The 22,682-nt window shown below is 44.7% G+C and overlaps 2 protein-coding genes across 3 annotated transcripts in view; both read left to right on the top strand.

Moving 5' to 3' along the window:
* Positions 1–3,282, top strand: part of LOC148115761 (uncharacterized) — a 321,967-nt gene extending 318,685 nt beyond the window's left edge. For both annotated transcript variants that reach the window (XM_087884110.1, XM_087884109.1), the window contains exon 2: positions 481–3,282. In XM_087884110.1, the coding sequence (XP_087740236.1) occupies positions 876–1,820 (945 nt within the window). In that variant the 5' untranslated portion in view covers positions 481–875 and the 3' untranslated portion in view covers positions 1,821–3,282. The remainder of the gene's footprint in view (positions 1–480) is intronic.
* Positions 1–22,682, top strand: part of LOC117658952 (uncharacterized) — a 33,682-nt gene that overhangs the window by 2,837 nt on the left and 8,163 nt on the right. The gene's annotated exons all lie outside the window — the stretch shown is intronic.

The following is a 22,682-nucleotide window of genomic DNA, read 5'->3' on the forward strand; positions in this document are numbered from 1 at the left end:
TTCCATGAGCAAAAGTGGTGCTTCAAAGCTTGCAGAGGCTTTCGGCATCATTTCATCAGCTAAAGCCCCCACATCTCTAAATTTAGCTCCAAAGGTTTGACTGTAACCAAATTGGGACATTTTGTCAGGCTTGAAAGACATAGATTTTCTCCCTGTATACATGTGTAGGTGGGTGTATCTTTATTTCTTTCTATGCATATATCTGCAAAGATATAACCTATCCCCAGGTATATTTGATGATAAAACTTTGCATTGCTAAGAATTTATGATTGACCCAACTAAATAACTGAATTTGATTGAATGGATATTTGAACATGGATTTCAATGGTACTTCATGTGTTATATGAATCATCAATAATGTAAGTGATTATTTTAGTATTGGGGCATGTTTGCTTTTTCATTGTAATATATACTTTTTTTCTTTTCTCACATCTCTAACCATTTTATAAACAAAGTTACACTTTTCTTTGAATGTTACAGACAAACAGGATGGCAATACGAGCACTCTGGACAACTGTAAATAACAAGCAGCGTTGAAAAGGGAAGGAAGTCAACCCAGAAATCAAAATATGTTCCGTTTCCTTCAGAAAATCATACAATGATGCTCTTCCTCCAGCAGTTGTTAGACAAAAGAGAGAAAATCAAGAAAGAATAAGCAGATTATGCAGAAATGAAGGTTCCGTTACATGAAAAGTGAAGAGAGATTATTTATCATTCAGCAAAAGACTGTTTGAATGCTTTGAATATTCTGATTGTTGGGAAACTTTCAGTTATAATTCTAACTTGGTGATAGACCAGAGGAATCATAAAGGAGAAAAACCCGTTTAATGGCTGGATTGTGGGAGAAGTTTCAGTCATAATTCCCGCCTTACGCCATGGAGAAACCTTATGAGTGTCAAGATTGTGGGAAAGGTTTCATTAGAAATTACCATCTCCTGAGACACAGGATCACACACACAGGAGAGAAACCCTTTGAATGTCCTGACTGTGGGAAAAGCTTTAGTAGTAATTCCAATCTGCTGACACACCAGAGGACTCACACAGGAGAGAAACCCTTTGAATGTCCTGATTGTGGGAAACGTTACAGTCAGAATTCTCACCTGGTTATTCACCAGAGGACTCACACAGGAGAGAAACCCTTTGAATGTCCAGACTGTGGGAAAAGCTTTAGTGATAATTCCAGTCTGGTGACACACCAGAGGACTCACACAGGAGAGAAACCCTTTGAATGTCCTGACTGTGGGAAACGTTACAGTCAGAATTCCCACCTGGTGATTCACCAGTGGACTCACACAGGAGAGAAACCATTTGAATGTCCTATCTGTGGGAAAAGCTGTAGTGATAATTACAATCTTCTGAGACACCAGAGGAGTCACACAGGAGAGAAACCCTTTGAATGTCCTGACTGTGGGAAAAGTTACAGTCAGAATTCCTACCTGTTGACACACCAGAGGACTCATACAGGAGAGAAACCCTTTGAATGTCCTATCTGTGGGAAACGTTATAGTAATAATTCTAGCCTGGTAAAACACGAGAGGACTCACACAGGAGAAAAACCCTTTGAATGTCCTATATGTGGGAAAAGTTATAGTAATAATTTTAGCCTGGTGATACACCATAGGACTCACACAGGAGAGAAACCCTATGAATGTCCTGATTGTGGGAAAAAATTTAGTCACACTTCCAACCTGGTGACACACCAGAGGACTCACACAGAAGAGAAACCCTTTGTATGTTCTATCTGTAGGAAACGTTTTTGTTATAATTCCAGCCTTATGAGACACCAGAGGACTCACACCGTGAAGAAATCTTTGAAATGACCAGTCTGTGGACATTACTTCTAGCATAAATCATCCCTTATTTCACACAAGGTAATCTATATGAGGAATAGTAGATGAGTTTAGAGAATGCTGGAATTTCATTTGTGATCTCCCATTGAAAGTTTAGGTGAGAAATTGATTGTTTGAATTTTGGCCTGATTCATTTTGCTCAAACATTTCTCAGGATTAAATTCGTAGGTGGAGAGAAAAGGAAAATGGAAAATGGTTAACTAGTTTCTGGTTATTAGCAGAAGCTTCTGGATATTTCCTTTTCCAGAAGTAGTTGAATTCCTCGAAAAGGAATTTTGGGTGGAGCTTTTGTATGTTGATTATGGAATTCCCACGTGTAGTTTCAATCATGTACCTTGGTTTCCACCCAGATTTTGAGCCCCAGAATTCCGCAGTCAGCATAAAAGTAGTCCTCAAGATATAACTATTATGGACTTTGAATTATGGGTGCATGTTGCAACGACTGTTAAGCGAAATTGCTTTCCTTAACTACCCGAATCCATCTGCTCTCCCTGAGGCAGCCATTAATCAAATATGCGAGTTGTTAAGCAGAACACTGTCTACTCAGAGCTGGGGAAAACTCTTGGAGATCTAGCGCATGGCCAGGCTTGCCTGCCGTAGGCATCTCTACGCCCCCCTACCCTCCAAGACATCCTTGTGCTCTGTATCCTAACCCTTGTGTCCCCTGGGCCCTTCACTCCCTCCCAGTGTCCTGACTCCCACCCCACCCTACCCCACCCGACCTCACACCCTCCTATCTCTTAACCTCAGTGTGGGGACAGAGGGAAGGACATGCATCCTTGGACCTCATGAATTTGTCCTGGAAGCAGCCACCATTTTCTTTCTTTCTTTTTTTTGACAAAAAAATTATTTTTAAAGAAATATATAAAAAACAAAAAACCATCTTCAATACGAATATAAACAGCGTGTCAGTTGGTTACAAGTCTTTTGTGCATCTTCACTCTATTCATATATATCCATGTATTATTATCCTCATTAATCATATGTTTAACTATGGCTGTTTCTTCCCTCATTTCATACACAATAGTCTAAGATTTGAGTTAATTTGTGTTATGCCATTCATTCTTCTAAATCATTCCAATAACAGTACATCTTTATATTATATTTTATATAATTCTACATTTCTTACATTAGAAAAATCTCTACCATATTTCGTTTCCATGTCTTTTTATCTAACCATTGGTAAAATAGATCCTATATCTTATAATATTGTTTATCTTCTTGTTCTCTAATTTGAAATGTCAATTTACTCATTTCTGCACATTCCATTATTTTCTTAATAACTTCGTCTTGCGTTGGCATTTTCTCATTTTTCCAATTTTTAGCAAACACAATTCTAGCCGCTGTTAATACATTCACAATAAAATATCTCAATTCTCTATTATATATCTAAGGTACAATCCCCAATAAAAAAAATCTGGTTTAAAATCTATATGTTTTTGTTTCATTTTTTCCACCCATGTGTGGATTTTAGTTCAGTATCTTTTAGCTTCTGCACATGTCCACCACATATGGTAATATGAACCCGGTATCTGATGACATTTCCAACATTTTTCAGATTTATTCTTGAACATTCTGACTATTCTCGTGGGGGGTAAATGTCACTTGTAAAACATCTTATACAAATTTTCTTTATATGCAGTTGACTGTCATTTTATAATTTTGCGACCACAATTTTTGCCATTTCTCTAAGTCAATTCCATGTCCAAAATTTTCCCCCCAAACTTGTTCATCCTCTAATTTAACCTCTAATAAATATCCATACAATTTTTAAATTATGTTTTCATCAGTACCTGTTAAGATTTTATCTAAACTAGTCAAATTGTTATAGAACCCTTCTGACTTATAATCTTTATCATGTCTAGACTGTATTTGCAAATAAGAAAACCAATTCATCTTTATGCCTTGTACTTCTAATTCTTGCAAAGATTTAAGTTCACCCTTTTCATTCAGTAATTCACTATATCTAACAATTTGTTCCTTTCTAAATGTTATTGAATGTGAGAATACTTCAATAGATGATAACCAGACCGGAATTTTTAAATAATATTGTTTTTTTACCTTCTCCCAGTTTAATAGCATAGCGTCTCATATGAAATGTCTTCTAAAATACCCCTGTGTTTTTGTTTCCTTGTACCATAAAAAGGCATCCCAACCCAGTAACAAATCATGCCCTTCTAAGGTCAATAATCTTGGATTTCTTAGCGTTATCCATTGCTTAATCCACATCAAATTTATCGCTTGATAGTATAGTTCCCAATTAGGCAAGCCAAAACCTCCTCGTATTCTGGCATCTTGCAACAATTTTAGTTTTATCCTTGCTTTTTTACCCTTCCAAATATATTTCAGCACTATTTTATTTAAATTTTCAAAATAATCTTTCCCCAATCTGATTGGAATTTTCTGGAACAGGTATAGGATTCTTTATTCATCTTAATCGTTGATATTCTCCCTATCAATGACAGTTGTAAATTTTCCCACTTTGCCAAATCTGTCATTATCTGTTGCTTAAGTTTATTATAGTTATTCTCTTTGAGTCCACTGCATCTCGTTGTCAAATATATCCCCAAGTATTTAACCTTATTTGTGACCTGCATCTTTGATATTTCCGCCAATTCTTCTTTTTGTTTTATTAACATATACTTTGTCAAGATCTTAGTTTTGTCTTTATTTATTTCAAACCAGCTACTTTTCCATATTCTCCTATTTTGTCTATCAATTTAGTTGTTGATTCATCAGCAAATGCTTGCAATTTTTTTTTTTTTTTTTTTTTTTAATTTGATTTATATGCCGCCCTTCTCCGGAGACTCAGGGCGGCTTACAATGTGCTCAGCAATTTGTATTCTTCCTTTTGAATCTTCATTCCCTTTATATCTTTATCTTCTCTAATATTTCTGTTTAGCACTTCTAATGTTAATACAAACAATATAGGTGACAGTGGACATTGTCTCATACCTTTTTTTATTTAAATAGACTCTGTCAATTCTCCATTGATCATTACTTTTGCTGTTTGTTTGTAGTATATGGTTTCTATGGCTTGAATAAATTTTCTACCAAAGCCCATCTGTTCCAGCTGTAATAACATGAATCACCAGTTCACATTATCAAAGGCTTTCTGAGCATCTAAAAATATCAAAGCCATTTGCTTTTCAGGATGTGCCTCGTAATATTCCAATGTATCTAGGATTATTCTCATGTTACCTTTAATCTCTCTTTTTGGCAGAAACCCATTTTAATCGGAGTGTATGAAATTATTTAAATATCTTTTAAGCCTTTCTGCCAATATTGAAGCGAAGATTTTATAGTCTGAATTTAGTAGGGAGATAGGCCTATAATTCTTAATTTGTTGTGAGTCGGTATCCTCCTTCGGAACAAGTGTAATATATGCTTCTGACCTTGACTTGGGTAATTTCATCTTTGACATGACTTCATTCATGACTTCTAACAATGGGAGATTCAGCGATTCCTGTAATGTCTTGTAATATTCTGCTGGTAATCCGTCCGGCCCTGGTGCCTTCCCATTCTTTTGTTTTTTAAGCGCTTCAGTTAATTCCATCATCGTTATATTTCCAAAGCAGCTACCATTTTCAGTGGGCCCTGGATTCATTCCTGGTGTGAACTGTGGTAATGGCGCAACATGCCACATGGCGTCCTGCCGCAAACGGCAGCTTGCATGGGCTGCATGACAAGCTATGCAGTGTATGGCCGCTCGCGGCCGCAGAAGACATTAGCTGGCAGTGTAACAGGTGTCGGGGTGTGCATGCCCTGGCTGCGATGGTCCTAAAGTAAGCGGGTAAGAAATCCTCCAAAACTAAGAACTGGTGCTTACTTTGGGGCCCAAAAGAAAATAAAACTGAGTCTTATTTTCGGGGAAATGCACGGTATGTATATATATATATATATAAAATCTGTCCCCAACTCTTCCAGGTATTTATGCCGATAACTCTTTGCAATTCTGATCTGTCCCCGTACCCACACACACACAAACACAGCCAGCCGAGGGTTAAGGAAACACTTTGGAACGCACCCAGGTCTTATCTCCCACTTGGCAGCGATAGACACACGGTCTGCCAAATGCCTTTATTTTCACAAACAGAAAGATAAGGTACTTAACGTGCAAAAAGTCCAAGCAGAAATAATATTTCTCTCCGCAGTTCCGAACGAGGCTTTAGTGACTATCCAAGGTTTACTTTTGTTCGTCACAAGGATCACTGACCACTACCCTCTATTATATAGTCTCTGGGGTGTGGTCCAGTGACTCAGTTCTAATCCCTAGCACGCCTCCTAAGCTGCTGCAAACGTTTATCACGCCTTCGGAGGCGTGCGTCCAGGAATGATGTTTCTTCGTCACTCTGATCCGAGCCAGCTGTCTCCCTACTGATCTCCTCTCCCTCGGCCGGCACCTGAGACAATGCCAGAGGGGAGGGGCCTGGAGAGGGAGGCCTGGCTGACTCCTCTTCCTCATGCTCGGAGCTTTCTTCCTCCGATGGGAGAGGCTCAGAGGGCGGGGCCACAACACAATTCTATGAACTCACGATTGACCCAAGTCAACAAATAAATTTCATAACTGAATGGGTGTCAGGTTCCAAAATAAAAGACTCCAAACCTTGATGATGATGGTTAGAAGATGCTTTATTGGTACAGACTGACATCCATAAAAAATGAAAGGAAATATTGTTGGAGCTATTGCTCCATGCTCCCCACCACCTTATAAAGTCTTGTGCCTAAGCAGCCCATTAAAGCAGTCCCACTCTTATACCCACGGTCCTAATCCATGGGCTATCCGCCAATACACTGGTCACACCCACCTTATTCCTACCTACTTCCTACTGCGGGAATGTCAGTAAGCCACAATCAGCCCTAATCAGCCTGTCCTGCTAGCACTTTCAACTCTTTCTGCCATAGTCTTGCCAGCAGTTTCAGCTCCCAGTTCAGGCCAGCACTTCCAGTGCTGCTAGGCTTACTCCTTCCCTCTGGGAGCCTCCCATCGCTCGGAGATACTTGCAATTCAACCGCGGAGAAGGCTGCTGGCTGCCTCATGACGTCATCCTTCCCTTGAGGAATGAGAGTAGTCTGTAGCAGTGGCTGGCGGCCTCCTGGAGGCAGTAGGATCAAGGTTAGTTCGGTGGGCTGTGGAAGTGCTGGCTGCACCGGGGATGACATGTGGACCCCTACCATGAGGACCACGCCTGGAATATAAAGATCACAGTGAGTAGTAGCACGGGTCAGGGGCCCTGGGTTTGTCTGGATTCTTCCTATGGAATCTAGTGGTCAGTCTCGGGGCCTTGACACCCTCCATCGGGACCCAGGATGCCTCTGACAGCAGATACCCTTTCCACATTATCAAATACTGAAGTTTCTTTCTGTGCCAGCAGGTATCTAGTATGTCCTCTACCTCGTAGTGTTGTTCCCTTCCTACCATGGTAGATGGTGAAGGGACAATCCTGAGACGCCCCTCAGGGGAGTTATATGGACTGGTCAGAGTAGGCTACAATGGAATACCAGATGGGTTTTCCCTAGTAATTGGGGAAGACGGAGTTACACGGTTACCGGATTAATGACTCGTACTATCGGGAAGGACCCTATAAACTTAGGGCCTAGTTTCTTTTTTTACGCTTCTCCATACGTTCCTCATTCAGTCTGACCATTCTTTGACTCCTATATTGGCTGGATCTATACTAGGGCACTCTGGTATCGGCATGAACTCCTTGCCCGACACTATCTGAAATGGAGTAAACCCTGTACTGCTATGTACAGCATTATTATATGCTTCAGCATATGGCAGTAGGTCTGCCCAGTCCGTTTGCTGATGTTTGATATAGCATCTCAGGTAACATTCCACCATGGCATTGGCTCTTTTGGCTGCCCCATTGGTAGCCGGATGGAATGCTGAACTGAGACCCTGCGATGAACCAATTCTTGTCAGGAATTCCCACCCAAATCTGGCGGTAAACAGAACCCCACTGTCTGATATTATTTTCTGGGGTATTCCGTGGAGGCGATAGACATGAACTATGAACAACGTAGCTAACCACCTGGCAGAAGGGAGACCAGGACAGGGTATGAAATGGGCTTGTTTAGAGAACATGTCTATCACATGACTGTATTTCCTCGAATCTCGGGTAGCTCCACGATAAAGTCCATGGCTATCTGTTCCCAGGGATGTGTGGGGTCTGCTACCGTTTGCAATAAACATAATGGTTTGCCTGGTGGGGCTTTCATGGTAGCGGATACCACACAGCTCCGTACATATTCCGCTACATCTTTTTTCAAAGAGGGCCACCAGAACTGGCGATTGATGAGGTGCAATGTCTTTAAATACCCAAAGTGTTCAGCAGGTTGATCGTCATGACAGCACTGGAGTACCCTTAACCGCACATCCAGGGGAACATACAGCTTTGACTCCTTCCAAGGAAAGCCATCCCTAAGTGTAAGGACAGAGCGATTTTCACTATACCACTGGTCTCTTGGTAATGTGGTTTGGATGGCCTGTGGAACAGCCCCACGAACCCTGCTGGGTTATAGATGGCGACTGGGTGACAATCAGTGATTGGCTTCGGTGGTTTCGGTATGATGGTATGATGAGTGGCACTACCTCTCTGGTGCTCTCATATTGTGGCTTCCGGGACAGAGCCTCAGCCAGGAAATTTCTCCCTGCGGGTATGTATTTCAAAGTGAAATGGAATCGTCTGAAATACAGAGCCCACCTCACCTGTTTCGGCGACAGCCTCCTGGGTTGTTGCAAAGCCTCCAAGTTCTTGTGGTCCGTCCACACTTCAAATGGTACTCCACCACCTTCCTGGAGGTGTTGCCAGGTCACCAATGCACACTTAACAGCAAAGGTCTCCTTTTCCCAGATTGGCCAATTATGCTCAGTCTCTGTTAACTTTTGTGACATGTACGCACATGGCTGCAGTGGAGGACCGGTTCTTTCGAAAAAGTGATTTCAGTTATTCAAAGGCCCGTTGGCAATCTAGGGTCCATTGTATCAGACCTAAAACTATGTCCTTGGTTATCTTCAGGACCACCACGAATCATAGTGTTTCCCTGTGGGTACCCATCTCCAGGGTCACCATGTCTGTGACTCTGGCCACCCAGGAATGACCCATCCATTTGTTCGAACTTTATCGGACTGGACAGCCTCCTTCTGCCTGGAGCTCCACCGATCAGTAACTGAAGCCTGTGTTCTCCGCAGGCACGCCTGCCTCCCCTCCACTGGTTCTCGGAAGAGCCGCTTGTTGCCCCTGGGCTCCCAAGGGAAGTGCTGGATGGCCATTTCAAAAGGGGCAGGAGCAGTTTATATGGTGGGGAAGCCACGGGAAAGTCTAAGCCTCCTCGGTTGGAGTGCCTCCCTGGGAATTGCTGCACGGCTTGGGTGTTTGGAAAAACAGGACACTGTGGAAAGGGGAAGGGGAAGAAGAGAGGCCTTACCCAGAGGCCAAACAGCAGATAAAAGCTGCAAGGTTCTGCTGTGGTTCTTTCAGGCGAGCCGTCCTCACGCAGTTCTCCAGTCCCTGCCCAAACTGTCCCAGAAGCGCTATGTCATCTTGCACCTGTCCTTAGTCTCCTCCCGCCTGGCCGCCAGCTTTTTGATATGAGCAGAGGCTGCTGGTTGGAGTGAGGGGAACTGCAGTGTTCAGCTCCCGTAACTGCGAGTGCCAAGGCGTAGCTAAAATTGGAAGAAAGGGCTGCACAGTTGTGGTGGAAAGAGCCTTTATCCCACCACTGCAAGGGCTGGATACATTGTGTTGGTGGGCTATATCCAGCCTGCAGGCCGTAGTTTGAGGACCCCTGACATAAAATTTCCCCTGGCTGGATTTTGCACTAAGGCCCAAATAGTCATACCTCGCTGCCAATTCCATGGGGAAGGGACATGCCTCCTCAGTCATTTTCCTCACTGAAAAGGTAGCAGAAAAGAGATTTCCAAACTGCAAGTCCTGATTGTGACTCACAAATGATATTGCCCAGCTGCCCAGTAAAGCAGAATATGTTGCACTGGTTATCCATTGCATTAGTAGGATTCCTAGGGCTCATTGTGTGCAACTTCAAAAATATTCATAACCTGGCTTGCACACCAGCTAATCTTAATATGACCTCACAAATCCTTGATGCAATAAACTAAGGCAGGTTCAGGAAGCAATCCTTGGAAATGAGCAGCCTTTGATTATCTACTAAGGCACAATCATGGCTGCAAAGAATTTTGAGACGTGCTTGCTTCAAACCTGACTGAAAGCTCATAGAAAGTGACATCAGACATCTAAGAAGAATTGGCACAGAAAATAGGATACTATAAATTTCTTTTCTACTTAACAGAACCTCTGCCCTGGCCTGGTCTGTGATTAACAAAGCCCGCCTCATTTATGATCTTCTTTTGGAGGGGGGTGCGGACCTGGCAGGGATCACGGGGACCTGGATGGGCCAGGAAGGGGGGGTGCCCCTTGTTGAAATGTGCCTATCAGGCTTCTGTGCATTTCATCGGCCGAGGGCTCAGGGGAGGGGAGGGGTGGTGGCGGCTATTATTAAGGAAAGTCTATGTCAGAGGGAGGCCACTGTTCCTCATATAGTCGTATGTGAGTCCCTCCTTGTGAAGTGGGGTCGTGGGGTACAGATGGGCTTGCTGATTGCGTACCTGGCTCCCTGCCATGTAGCGGCAGCCCTGTCTGAGCTGCTCAGCATAATAGCCGGGGTGGCGTTGGATACCCCCAGACTTATGGTCAAAATGACAAACTTACCATTTGTCGGTGAAACGTCGGAGACAGCTCGGGAGTTCATGGCTTCCATGATGGCCATGGACCTGACCCAGTAAATTCAAGGCCCTACTCACATGGGGGGCCACACTCTGGACTTGATTTTTGTCTCTGGTCAGTGGTTGAATGATCTAGAAATAGGGGATCTAGTCATCAAACCCTTGTCATAGTCAGATTATTCGCTCCTTCAATTAGACTTTCGAGCTGCTCCCCTCCGTCGCAGGGAGACGGAACCGACTAGGTGGTTTCGTCCCAGGCAGCTGATGGACCCTGCCGGGTTCCTGATGGAGCTTGGGCTATTCCCTGAGCCTCTAACTCACGACTCGACTGAAGAACTGGTGGCCGCCTGGCATAGGGCGGCCGCTGGAGCTTTGGACTGTGTCGTGCCTTTGCGGCCTCTGACCCGGTGCCGATCCCAACTGGCTCCTTGGTTCTCTGAGGAGCTGAGGGAGATGAAGCGCTGGAAAAGATGCCTAGAGAGTGATTGGAGGGCCAGCCACTCCGAATCCGACCGAACGCTGGTGAGGTCTCATATTAAGACCTACCTAGTGGCGATAAAGGCAGCAAAATTGAATTATTTTTCCGCTCTTATTGTGGCTGCAGAGAATCGCCCAGCCGCCCTGTTTAGGGTGACCCGCTCCCTATTCCAGGTGGGAGCGCGGGAAGACCCCTTACAGGATAGGGCTGAGGATTTCATGCAATATCTGCATGACAAAATCGCTCAGATTCAGGAAGGCTTGGACTCCGATTGGGTGGGTTCAGATGGGGTGACGGAGGTGGGTCTTGAGAGTGTTATCTGGGAGGAGTTTGACTCTGTGACTCCCAAGGATGTGGACAGGATTCTGGGTAGGCTGAGCTCTGCCACATGTTTATTGGACCCGTGTCCCTCCTGGTTGGTGCTGGCCTCCCAGGAAGTTTCACGAGGCTGGCTCCACATGATTATTAATGCTTCTTTGAGGGTTTCTTCCCCTCCGCCCTTAAAGAGGTGGTGGTGAGGCCCCTCCTCAAGAAGCCTTTTCTGGACCCGGCGATATTAGCAAACTATCGTCCAGTCTCCAACCTTTGCTTCATGGCGAAGGTTGTTGAGAGTGTGGTGGTGCAGCAACTTCCCAGGATTACCTGGATTAAGCTGTCTATCTAGATCCGTACCAGTCGGACTTCAGGCCAGGTCACAGCATGGAAACAGCATTGGTCGTGTTGGTTGATGATCTCTGGAGGGCTCGGGACAGGGGATATTCCTCTGTCCTAGTCCTATTAGATCTCTCAGCGGCTTTTGATACCATCGACCATTGTATCATGCTGCACCGGCTGGAGGGGTTAGGAGTGGGGGGCACCGTGTTGCGGTGGTTCTCCTTCCTCTCTGGTCAGAAGCAGTTTGTGTTGGCAGGGGGACAGAGGTTGACCTCGAGGCACCTTGCTTGTGGAGTGCCACAAGGGTCGGTCCTCTCGCCCCTTTTGTTCAACATTTATGTGAAGCCGCTGGGGGAGATCATCTGTGGTTTTGGGGTGAAGTGTCATCACAACGCTGATGATATCCCGTTGTCTGGAGGCCGTGTGGATCTGGATGGGGAGAAACAGACTCAGACTCAACCCCTCCAAGTCGGAGTGGCTGTGGCTTCCGGCATCCCGATATAGCCAGCTGGTTCCATCGCTGGCTATTGGGGGTGAGACTTTGCCCCCCTCAGAGAGGGCTCGCAATTTGGGTGTCCTCCTAGATGCACGGCTGTCTTTAGAAGACCATGTGATGGCTGTGGCCAAGGGTGCTTTCTATCAGGTTTGCCTGATTTACCAGTTGCGTCCCTTTCTGGACCGGGATGCACTGTGCACAGTCACCCACGCCCTCGTCACTTCCCGTCTGGACTACTGTAATGCTCTCTACATGGGGCTCCCCTTGAAGAGCACCTGGAGGCTCCAACTGGTCCAGAATGTGGCCGCGTGGGTGATTATGGGAGCGACTCGACGCACCCATGTGACACCTCTCCTGTGTGAGCTGCACTGGCTCCTGGTGGTCTTCCAGGTGCGATTCAAGGTGCTGATTACCACCTTTAAAGCGCTCCATGGCTTAGAACCCAGATATTTATGAGACCGCCTTCTGCCGCCGGTGGCCTCCCACCAACCAACACGCTCCCACAGAGAGGGGCTCCTCAGGGTGCCGTTGGCCAAGCAATGTCAACTGGCAACCCCCAGGGGGAGAGCCTCCTCTGTGGGGGCACCCTCCCTCTGGAATGAACTGTCCCCGGGGATACGTATGATCCACGACCTGCATACCTTCCGCCGTGCCCTTAAGACCCTACTTTTCCAACAGTCCAGACTAGCTTGACAAGTATCTGGACTGGCTGTTTTTAAATTTTTGGGTTTTTTAATTTGTGGGGCCAAAGTATTTAATTTGTTTTAAACTGTTTTTAAATTTTGTATGCTATGTTATTTTATTGTGGCTGTGCACCACCCTGAGTCTTTCGGGAGAAGGGTGGTATAGAAATTTAATAAAATAAAAATAAAATAAAAATTTCAGCCTTCGTGGTGGAAAACTCTCCTTTTGGGGGCCACTGCCATAATCATCATGAGAATCCTCTGCTGCCTCCAACAGTGTATTTTCCCTTGTCCAAGTAGCTTGCAAAATTACCTCCCATTTCAATAGACCCCAAGTAAGGATGCCAGGCAAATGTCCCTCATGATATGCCAGGTATACAGAAACTACAGAGACCATTCTAATAGTGCGTAGGTTGGGCAATATATGTAAATATATAAAGGTAGAATATTATATTTCTCCAAAGAAGAAATGGAGAAACATGTTCTTAGAGGAAGAAAGCAGCCCCCAGTCTTTCTTAATAGCTTACAGCAGATACTCATTAAGAAATCCTTGGCCAGCCTATTCACAAACAAAATACCTATACCTCTAGTGATGGGATTAAGGACAGGACATGACCTTAACCTATGCATTGAAAAAAGTGGAAACAATACTGGTTCACGAAGGAAGGAATGCTGGAGGCAATAGATAATAGGATAAAATCAAGTACAGGGGTGAAATCCTCCATGGGTCACTAGCGGTTCGCTTGCTCACACATGCACAGTGCCTGCAAGATGCACGATGTGTGCGCACACACACGAAATGCATGCAAAATGCACACACAAATGTACAGTGCGCATCAAATGCGTCATTTATCCAGAAAAACAAGCCATTTGAAGGTAAGTAGCACACGGAGGGGGGTAACAGCTGTGTCATGCAATACAGATTCATTAGAAAGCAAGATTTTCTGATTTTTAGCTAATATAAATCGTGTGTCACAGCTGATCGTCTGATATACCAGTTCAGATCAACTGGTTTTTTTTTACTACTAGTTTGCCAAACCAATGGATTTTATCACTACCGGTTCACGCGAACCGGTCTGAACCGGTAGGATTTCACCACTACAAGGAAATCATAATTAAGACCCATCATGAGCCTTTGCGAAACAAGTAAAACTAATCAAATAATAAAAGTACACAAAGCAAAGCTCAACATTACAAAATACTGTAAACTATATAAAAATCCTTGCACTCATCAAGCTACTTTGTCAGCTGTCCCAGAACTGCATGCTGTGGTTCTGCTCATCAATAAACAGGCCTTCTTTCCTAAGCAGCTAGCCTCCATTTTATTTCCAGAGCCTCTCTCCCCGCTTGGAACTGAACCAGATGGATATTTCTTCCAACATCCTGCTGTGATTTTTTCTTCTTGGATGTACCTGCTTGTTACCCTGGTGGTAGCGGCGCCAAGATGTTGATAAATTTGTTGCAACAGCCTTGGTATTTGAGCTCTGAGAAAGAAACTATACGATGGAAAATGTTTCGTTTCTAAAAAAGCATTGTGCTGCTCTTTAAATAGCTTTTGAGAATGAAAGAAATGGGTATTGTCAGCATTGCTGTGAATGTGGGGGTAAAGCTGTCTTCCCAACACACGGGAGATGTTTCCATTTTCCTGACTCGCTGCGCCAATCCTACTCCTGGGATCATTGTATGTTGATTGGATAAAACTGAGTGCCCATAATTTTTCCTGCAGCCTTGGCTCTGCCCACAGTGTCGTTGCCCCGTCAGTCTTTTTCACTCAGTTGATTAGTATACACCTGAGTGCCTTTTTTCTGGAGTAAAATGATTGTTTATTGGATTTGGTGATATTGTGGGAATTAATTGGATTTCCTAACTGTAATTTGTCAAAAGACAGAGAGCTGGGCTACAAGTACTGTGAGTTTTGCGAAGCGCCGGTTTCAGCGGTGGCTTTAAAATGCTGATCTGCCATTTTGTATTCGCCTGACAGTTCAGAGACGCGAGCGACGGTTTCGGCTAAATATTTAAATTGCCAACCCAGCTCTGTTATGACTGCGATAGACAGCTGAGAGGCGTTATTTCAAATTTCGCCCAGCTGTGGGGACTGCATAAAGGGAGCCAGTCGAACGACCGGAGCCTCGGCTTCAGTCCGGGTCTGCCTTGCCAAGCCGGTAACTTCTTTTGATCTCCGTGGGACAGCTCGGCGCGTAATCAGTTTTTCGTCCGGCTGAGAGGCGCGCTCTTTAGTCCCAGTTGTGCCGCTAGTGGTGGAGTTGGTTTTGGTCTGCCATATAATCGCCCCCACCTACGCAGCTCTCTCGACCTTGTGGCTCCAGGGTCCCTGCCCGTTAGAGGCATACCCTGATGATACGTGGCGGCTTCATGGCAGTTGAGGTTTTCCCGCCATTTGTAATTTGACAGCCTATTCAAGAGGCAGACGTTAATTAGAGGCAATTTGAATTTAACAGCCTTATGGTACTTGAGTATTGTACAGCATTGTAATTGGGCTTTTTTCTATTTCTTTCCCTGCATGAGGTTGTGAGGCATTGCTGAAAATTTTTCTAAGGCTTTGTTCCGGTCGCCATTTTGTTGAGGAGGTTTCTACTGACAGCTCCCAAGTTTGGCGAAGTGTGGCGTGCTGACACGGTTAAAATTCCTGCAGCCATCTGTCTCATCTTCCCGTACATCTGACTGGAGATTGCTTAAAGGGAAGTAATTATTGATTATTTTTTGATCCTAATTAATTGTTAATTAATTATTTTTAAAAAGAAAAAGAAGAAAAAAGAAAGCCTGTTTCATAGTTATGGCGGATTCTCCTCTGTCCTCAGATATTGATCAGGAGATTTCCCCTTGTAGGGCTCCTTCTCCTAAACCTGCGGGGAAAAGAAAGGCCAAAACCAGAGGTGTTGTTAAGACAGCTTCCAAGCCCGCTCAAGTTGAGGGTAATATGGACAGGCATGCTGCCAGATGCCACCATGCTCTGGAGAAGCAGTTTAACAAGGCTAAGGCCTGCATGCAATCTGAAGATCCTTCTCCTTTAAATGCTGAGGATCATGTGGCCCAGTCTCCTGTGCCACCTATATCTAATCCTCAAGAGCCCAATATTGTGGCTTGGCCACAGGGTGACATTATACTTGTGCCTCAGGGCCACAATTTACTCCCTAGTGAAGGTGAGCATGTTCAGAATACACCTCTACCTGTGCAGATGCCATCTGGTGCATCAGACTCTAACTCTGCTGTTCCTGTTTTGCAACCTCAAGTGATAGGTACAACTAATTCTGGTCAGGTGATTGACTTTCAAGGTATGCTTTCTCAAGCGTTTGCCAGTTTTTTGCAGTCTACTTTGCAACAGAGTACAATGCCTACCTTACCTGTGCCACCAACGAAAACAATGCATTCGGTCTCAGTGGCTAACCCTTCTACATCTAAGTCTGCTACTACCCACCAGGGCGTGGAGGGCTCTGAACATGATGACGACTATTTTGATGACTTTGATATGTCTGAGGATGATGAGGCTCTGTCTGACAAGCCTGCCTTTCCGGGACTGTTCAGACCTGCTCTTTTTACTTCCTTGCTGCATAAGGCTAAGGTTGCCACTAATATGGGCAAGGTTATTGACCCACTTTCTTCTTCACAAGAACAACCTAGTATGTCTGACTCCTTATTTAAAATGCCTCAACCTGAGCATGATTATATCCCGTTTCCGGATTTATTCTCTCAGGTGATTCAACGCCCTTGGGACCGCCCTGGTTCTCTTTCTGGCCCTTCTGGCCATGACAAAAGAATGTATTGTGCCGCCCCCGACCTTGAGGCTTTGCTGCAACTACCTTCGGTAGATGAACCTGTTGCTAGTCTCGTCTCCTCCTCTGTCTTGGCTGGTGATGTTGGAGTTGGTCTCCGAATGGAGGACAAACGGGCTGAGATGTCGTGTAGGAAAACACATCAAGCGTCTGCATGGGCAATTCGAGCTGCCACTGTTGCCTCATTTTTTAATAGGGCATCCCTTATATGGCTCCGCCAATTAAGAGACAGGGTGCCCCCAGAGGAGGCCAGAATACAACAAGATATAACCAAACTGATTGCTGCAGCCGAATTTTCGGCTGGTGCGTCATTAGATGCAGCGAAGTTTGCTTCACGGGCCCTCACTTCTTCTGTAGTTTCTCGTCGTTTGTTGTGGCTTCGACATTGGCGAGCTGACACAAAGTCTAAATGGAGGCTCACGCCTGACCTTTCAAGGGGTCTTCACTCTTTGGGGCGGCTCTGGATCCCATTCTGGTAGAGGGCCGGGATAAAAGGAAGATTCTTTCTACGTCATACAGGAGACCGGATTGCAGATCTTCACCTTACGGCAGGCAGCCCTTTCGGACTGATACCGGGACCAGCGGGCCCTATTTCAACCGGAGTTACGGTCAAGGATATTTCTCCTCTTCAGGTCGATCTACCTTTCGTGACCGCGGAAGACGTCAGACCAACTTCAAAAGGCCCTTCCGTGGCTCTGGCTCACAATCCTTCCATCAAGGCAAATGACTTTCCATCCTGCCTTCCAGTGGGGGGCCGGCTTCAGGCATTTTACCATCAGTGGGAGACCACCTCCACGGATGCCTGGATTCTTCACACTATCACATATGGCCTCAAATTGGAGTTCACCTCCTCTCCTCCGGACTGATTCATTCTGTGTCCCAGGTCAGAGACAATCAGAAACATCATCTCATGTTACTCGAGATTCAACACTTACTGGAAATAGAGGTGATAGAACCGGTTCCCAATGATCAACTTCGGACCGGCTTCTATTCAGTACTGTTCCTGGTACCCAAAAGTTCAGGGGATTGGAGGGGTATTCTAAACCTCAAGGAACTGAACCTCTTCATTTTATACCAACGTTTCAAAATGCATTTGCTCCGAACGATTTTAGCATGCATTCGACGCGGGGACTTCATGCAATCTGTGGACATAAAAGAGGCATATCTCCATGTGCCTATTCATCCAGATCACAGACGTTTTCTCCGCTTCGCCTTCGAAGGGCACCATTTTCAATACAGGGCCATGCCGTTTGGTCTCTCGTTGGCACCGCAGACTTTCACAAAAATTCTAGCGGCTCTAACGGAGTCAGTGCAGGAGCGTTCCATCCGTAAATCCCCACATGGGATTTGACATTAGTTTTACAGGCTCTTACATCTGACCCGTTTGAACCTTTGGCTTCAGTCTCATTATGAAACTTGTCTCTAAAGATGGCATTTCTCCTGGCAGTGACCTCGGCTCGGAGGGTTTCGGAGATTGCTGCACTATCTATTCATCCAGACCTATGTGTATTCTTTCCGGATAGAGTCGTTCTCCGTCTAGACTCAGCCTTTATACCTAAAGTGAACTCTAAATTTCATAGAAGCCAAGAGATTATTCTCCCCAATTTTTGCCCTGACTCACACCATCTGCTAGAAAAAAGGTGTCATACATTAGATGTCCGTAGAGCCCTACGACGTTATATTAAACATACTGCTTCCTTTAGACGAACAGAGGCATTATTAGTGTCCTTTTTACCATCATCAATGGGGCAGAAAGTTTCTTCTTATACGGTGGGTCGGTGGCTTAACGCTTGTATATCAAAAACATACCGGTTGCAAGGTGTATCAATTCCGGGTGGCATTGTACACATTCCACTCGTAGTGCTGCTACTTCAGCAGCATGGGCTACCCAGGCGTCTATTGATGACATTTGTAAGGCGGCGACTTGGTCTTCATTATCTTCCTTTGTTCGCCACTATCCCTTGGACACCTTTGCTTTTGCTGATGCCGCTTTCGGCAGACATGTACTGCAATCGGTAATATCCACCCATGGTCAGTGAATGGGTCGGCCCCTCCCAGGCAATCAATGAACTTGGGCATGTCCCAGGAATAGGATTGGCGGTGCAGCGAGTCAGGAAAATGGACGTTGTCCTACCTGAACGTCCCTTTTATGCTCGCTGCGCCGCCAATCCGGCCCACTGGCCGACCATTACTGCGCTGGGTGGTGTGTTTTTTTGCTTTCTTTCCTCTGCAGCGTTGGAGATGTTTGTTACAACATTGGTCTTCAGTCTACAGTTCCTGGAGAAGAGTCGGTGTCCCTACGGGTATTTGCTTCGTGAAAAAGACCGATGGGGCAACGACACTGTGGGCGGAGCCAAGGCTACAGGAAAAATTATGGGCACTCAGTTTTATCCAATAAACATACAATGATCCCAGGAGTAGGATTGGCGGCGCAGCGAGCATAAAAGGGATGTTCAGGTAGGACAACGTCCATTTCTTTCATTCCTCTCTCAGGGCTTCTTAAAAATTTCCAAATAATCCCTACAAGTAAAGAGAGGAACAATAATTGGAGCAGAGAACTGGAATTTTAGCTCTGCAAATGAATCATCCTGATTGCTGAGTTTAGAAGACACCAAAGAATTGCAGGTTTGTTCATTTCACTAACACAATTCAGAGGACTGGTAATATATATATATATATTTTCTATCACTTTGCAAATGATCCCTCTGCAAAAGGACGCCCACAAGCAGGGCCAGGTCAGGGGTGAGGAGGAACCAAGAACCTCCTTTGGCCTGAGCCTCCAGCTCCAGGTAGCTTCAAATTTAAACCTGTTAAAAAGGAGTCAAAAACCCTTAAAATGGCCAAAGCCTCTGAATCTTTGACTGTAGTGCATAATCGTGCATTCTGAACCAATGTTCAGAATCTACCCCAGTGGGTTCTCCCAGAAGTGATGAAAGGTCATCATGATGGGGGTCTAGAGATTCAACACCAAGAGGTAGATGTCAAGGCAGATGAAATAGATTAAATATGAGTGATGTAGGGAGATACAAGATCCCAAGGGAGGAGCATGGGAGATTTGTCAAAAAGTCAGTAAGAGTTGAAATACTAAAAAGGGCAAGAGATGATGGATAGATATAGAATACTTAAAATGGCATTTGCTTCATTAAGGGTTAGAAAACAGGTAGAAAATAGAAATTGGGAAAATAGTATTGATACATAATAGAATACATTATAATTACTATGTATACAAAAATGTTAGAAGTTGAAAGGTATTATTATGTATACCTAAATAGTATTATTATTTGTGGTATTGTGTATAAAGTACATTGACCCAGACTGTTCACGAAGCACTTACAGATATTTTTAAAAAAAACTATTAAAGAATGATATTAAAAAAAATCTACCCAAATGAGGTCTAATTATATTTATCAGCCATGGATTTCTGATTAAGTGCAGATTAGAAATAAATATTAATTGAATTTCAATAAACAAATAATACACATTAAAACTAATACGAGGTAAAGAGCAGAATAAGGTAAAGTTTCCTCTCGCACATATGTGCCGACTCTAGGGGGCAGCGCACATCTCAGTTTCAAAGCCGAAGAGCCAGCGCTGTCCGAAGACGTCTCTGTGGTCATGTGGCCTACATGACTAAACGCCAAAGGCACATGGAACGCTGTTACCTTCCCACCAAAGATGGTCCCTATTTTTTCTACTTGCATTTTATACATGCTTTCCAACTGCTAGGTTCGCAGAAGCTGGGACAAGTAATGAGCTCACCCCATTACGCGGTACTAGGGATTTGAGCTGAACCGCTGACCTTTCAATCAACAAGCTCAGCATCTTAGCCACTGAGCCACTTGTCTCGATAATAGCAGAATATCCAACCAAAAAAACCTCTTTAACAGCAATGCGGCTAATACCTGTTTTTTTCATTCTCAAAAGCTATTTAATGCCTTTTTTTTAGAAAACCAACATTTTCCATCATATAATTTCTTTTTCAAAGCTCCAGCACCAAGGCAGTTGCAACAAATTTGTCAGCATCTTGGCACTGCTACCACCGGGGTAACAAGTCGGCACATCCAAGACGACAAAATCACAGCAAGAGTTGTTCATGAACCTAAGAACCCTGCACTCAAAACCACAATGCTTTTACTTCTCAAGCTACAACCTCTGTGCATATTTTTTTACCATGTAATTTTTTTAGAAGCTTCAGCAGCTTACTGGGACCACTCAGAAACTCTGCTTATGACTCACAGATAGTTTGTGCAAAGGATATGCTGGCTAAGAAATTCTGGCCTCAAAATCTGGAAGACATTCAGGATGCAGAAGGATGAAACTGAACGTTGCGTTTCTGTAAGACACATTAAAACTAACATGAGGGAAATAGCAGAATATATAAAAAAAAATAACCCTCTATAATAAAAAGATAAATTAAACACCCCTCCCAAACTTACTAACACTTACTAACACACTGCTGGATTTCAACCCTGCATTGCAGGGTGTCTTTCTAAAAAGATTAACCTGGTGATCAGTTAGCCATGTGGTTTGATGGGTCATTCCTCTATCTTGGTGCTACTTGACCTCTCAGCGGCTTTCGATATCATTGACCATTGTATCCTTCTGGGGCAACTAAGGGAGCTAGGAGTGGGAGGCACTGTTGCGGTGGTTCACCTCCTATCTCTCTGGTCGATCACAGTCGGTGCTGGTAGGAGGACAGAGGTCGACCCCTAGGCCCCTCGTCTGCGGGGTACCTCAGGGTTCGATCCTCTCTCCCCTCCTGTTTAACATCTACATGACACCACTGGGTGAAATCATCTGACAACACGGGGTGGGATATCAGCAATATGCTGATGATACCCAGCTGTATATCTTCACCCCTCATCAGCAGTAGATGTGATGTGCCGGTGCCTGGAGGCTGTGAGGATCTGGATGGGAGTCAACAGGCTCAGACTTAACCCAGACAAGACCGAATGGCTCTGGGTATTGCCCCCTAAAGACTATGTCGATTGTCCATCATTGAGTCTGGGGGATGAGAAAGTGTCCCCCTCAGAATGGGCTCGCAATTTGGGTGTCCTTCTAGACTCACAGCTGAGACTGGAACAACATCTGACCGCTGTAGCTAGGGGGACCTTTGCACAGGTTCGTCTGGTGCACGAATTGCGACCGTACTTGGATCAGGAGTCTCACCTGTGAGTGACACCTCACAGTCACTCATGTCCTTGTCACCTCACGGTTGGATTATTGCAACACGCTCTACATGGGGCTACCCTTGAAATGGTTGGAGTCTATAGTTGGTCCAGAATGCAGCCGTGCGAGTTATAGTGGGTGCGCCTAGATACACCCGCATTACACCAATTCTCCACAAGCTGCACTGGCTCCCTATTAGTCTCCGGGTGCAATTCAAGGTGTTGGTCATTATCTTTAAAGCCCTATATGGCTCAGGGCCAGGCTATCTTCGAGACCGCCTTCTACCACATAGCTCCCAGCGACCAGTAAGATCCCACAGAGTCAGTCTCCTCTGGGTCCTGTCAGCTAAACAGTATGTATGTATGTATGTATGTATGTATGTATGTATGTATGTATGTATGTATGTATGTATAAATAAATAAATAAATAAATAAATAAATAAATAAATAAATAAATAAATAAATAAATAATATTTTTGTCCTTTTTTTTTACAGTTTTTTTTGGGGGGGGGAACATTCCTTCTACCATATATAGGCAATCAGGCCCTTTTTCTTAGACTCCATTTTCTAGGCCCTGCTGTATGTTCTGTGACCTAATGGAGACTTCAGTGCTGGGGTGAAATGTTCCTGGTTTGGACCGACTCGGGCGAGTGGGTAGCGATGATGGCCGGTGATTCGGAGAACTGGTAGCGATGGCAACTCGAGGCTCCGCCCACCCGCCCAGTCATTGTTACTTCATGCTTTTACTTCAAGAGAACCGGTAGGAAAAAAATGCTTAAAAAGTTTTTAAAAAGTTCTGACGATCAGCTGAGCGAT

The sequence above is a fragment of the Pantherophis guttatus genome, chromosome 2, assembly GCF_059756535.1.
Source record: "Pantherophis guttatus breed Tessera chromosome 2, ASM5975653v1, whole genome shotgun sequence".
NCBI lineage: Eukaryota > Metazoa > Chordata > Lepidosauria > Squamata > Colubridae > Pantherophis > Pantherophis guttatus.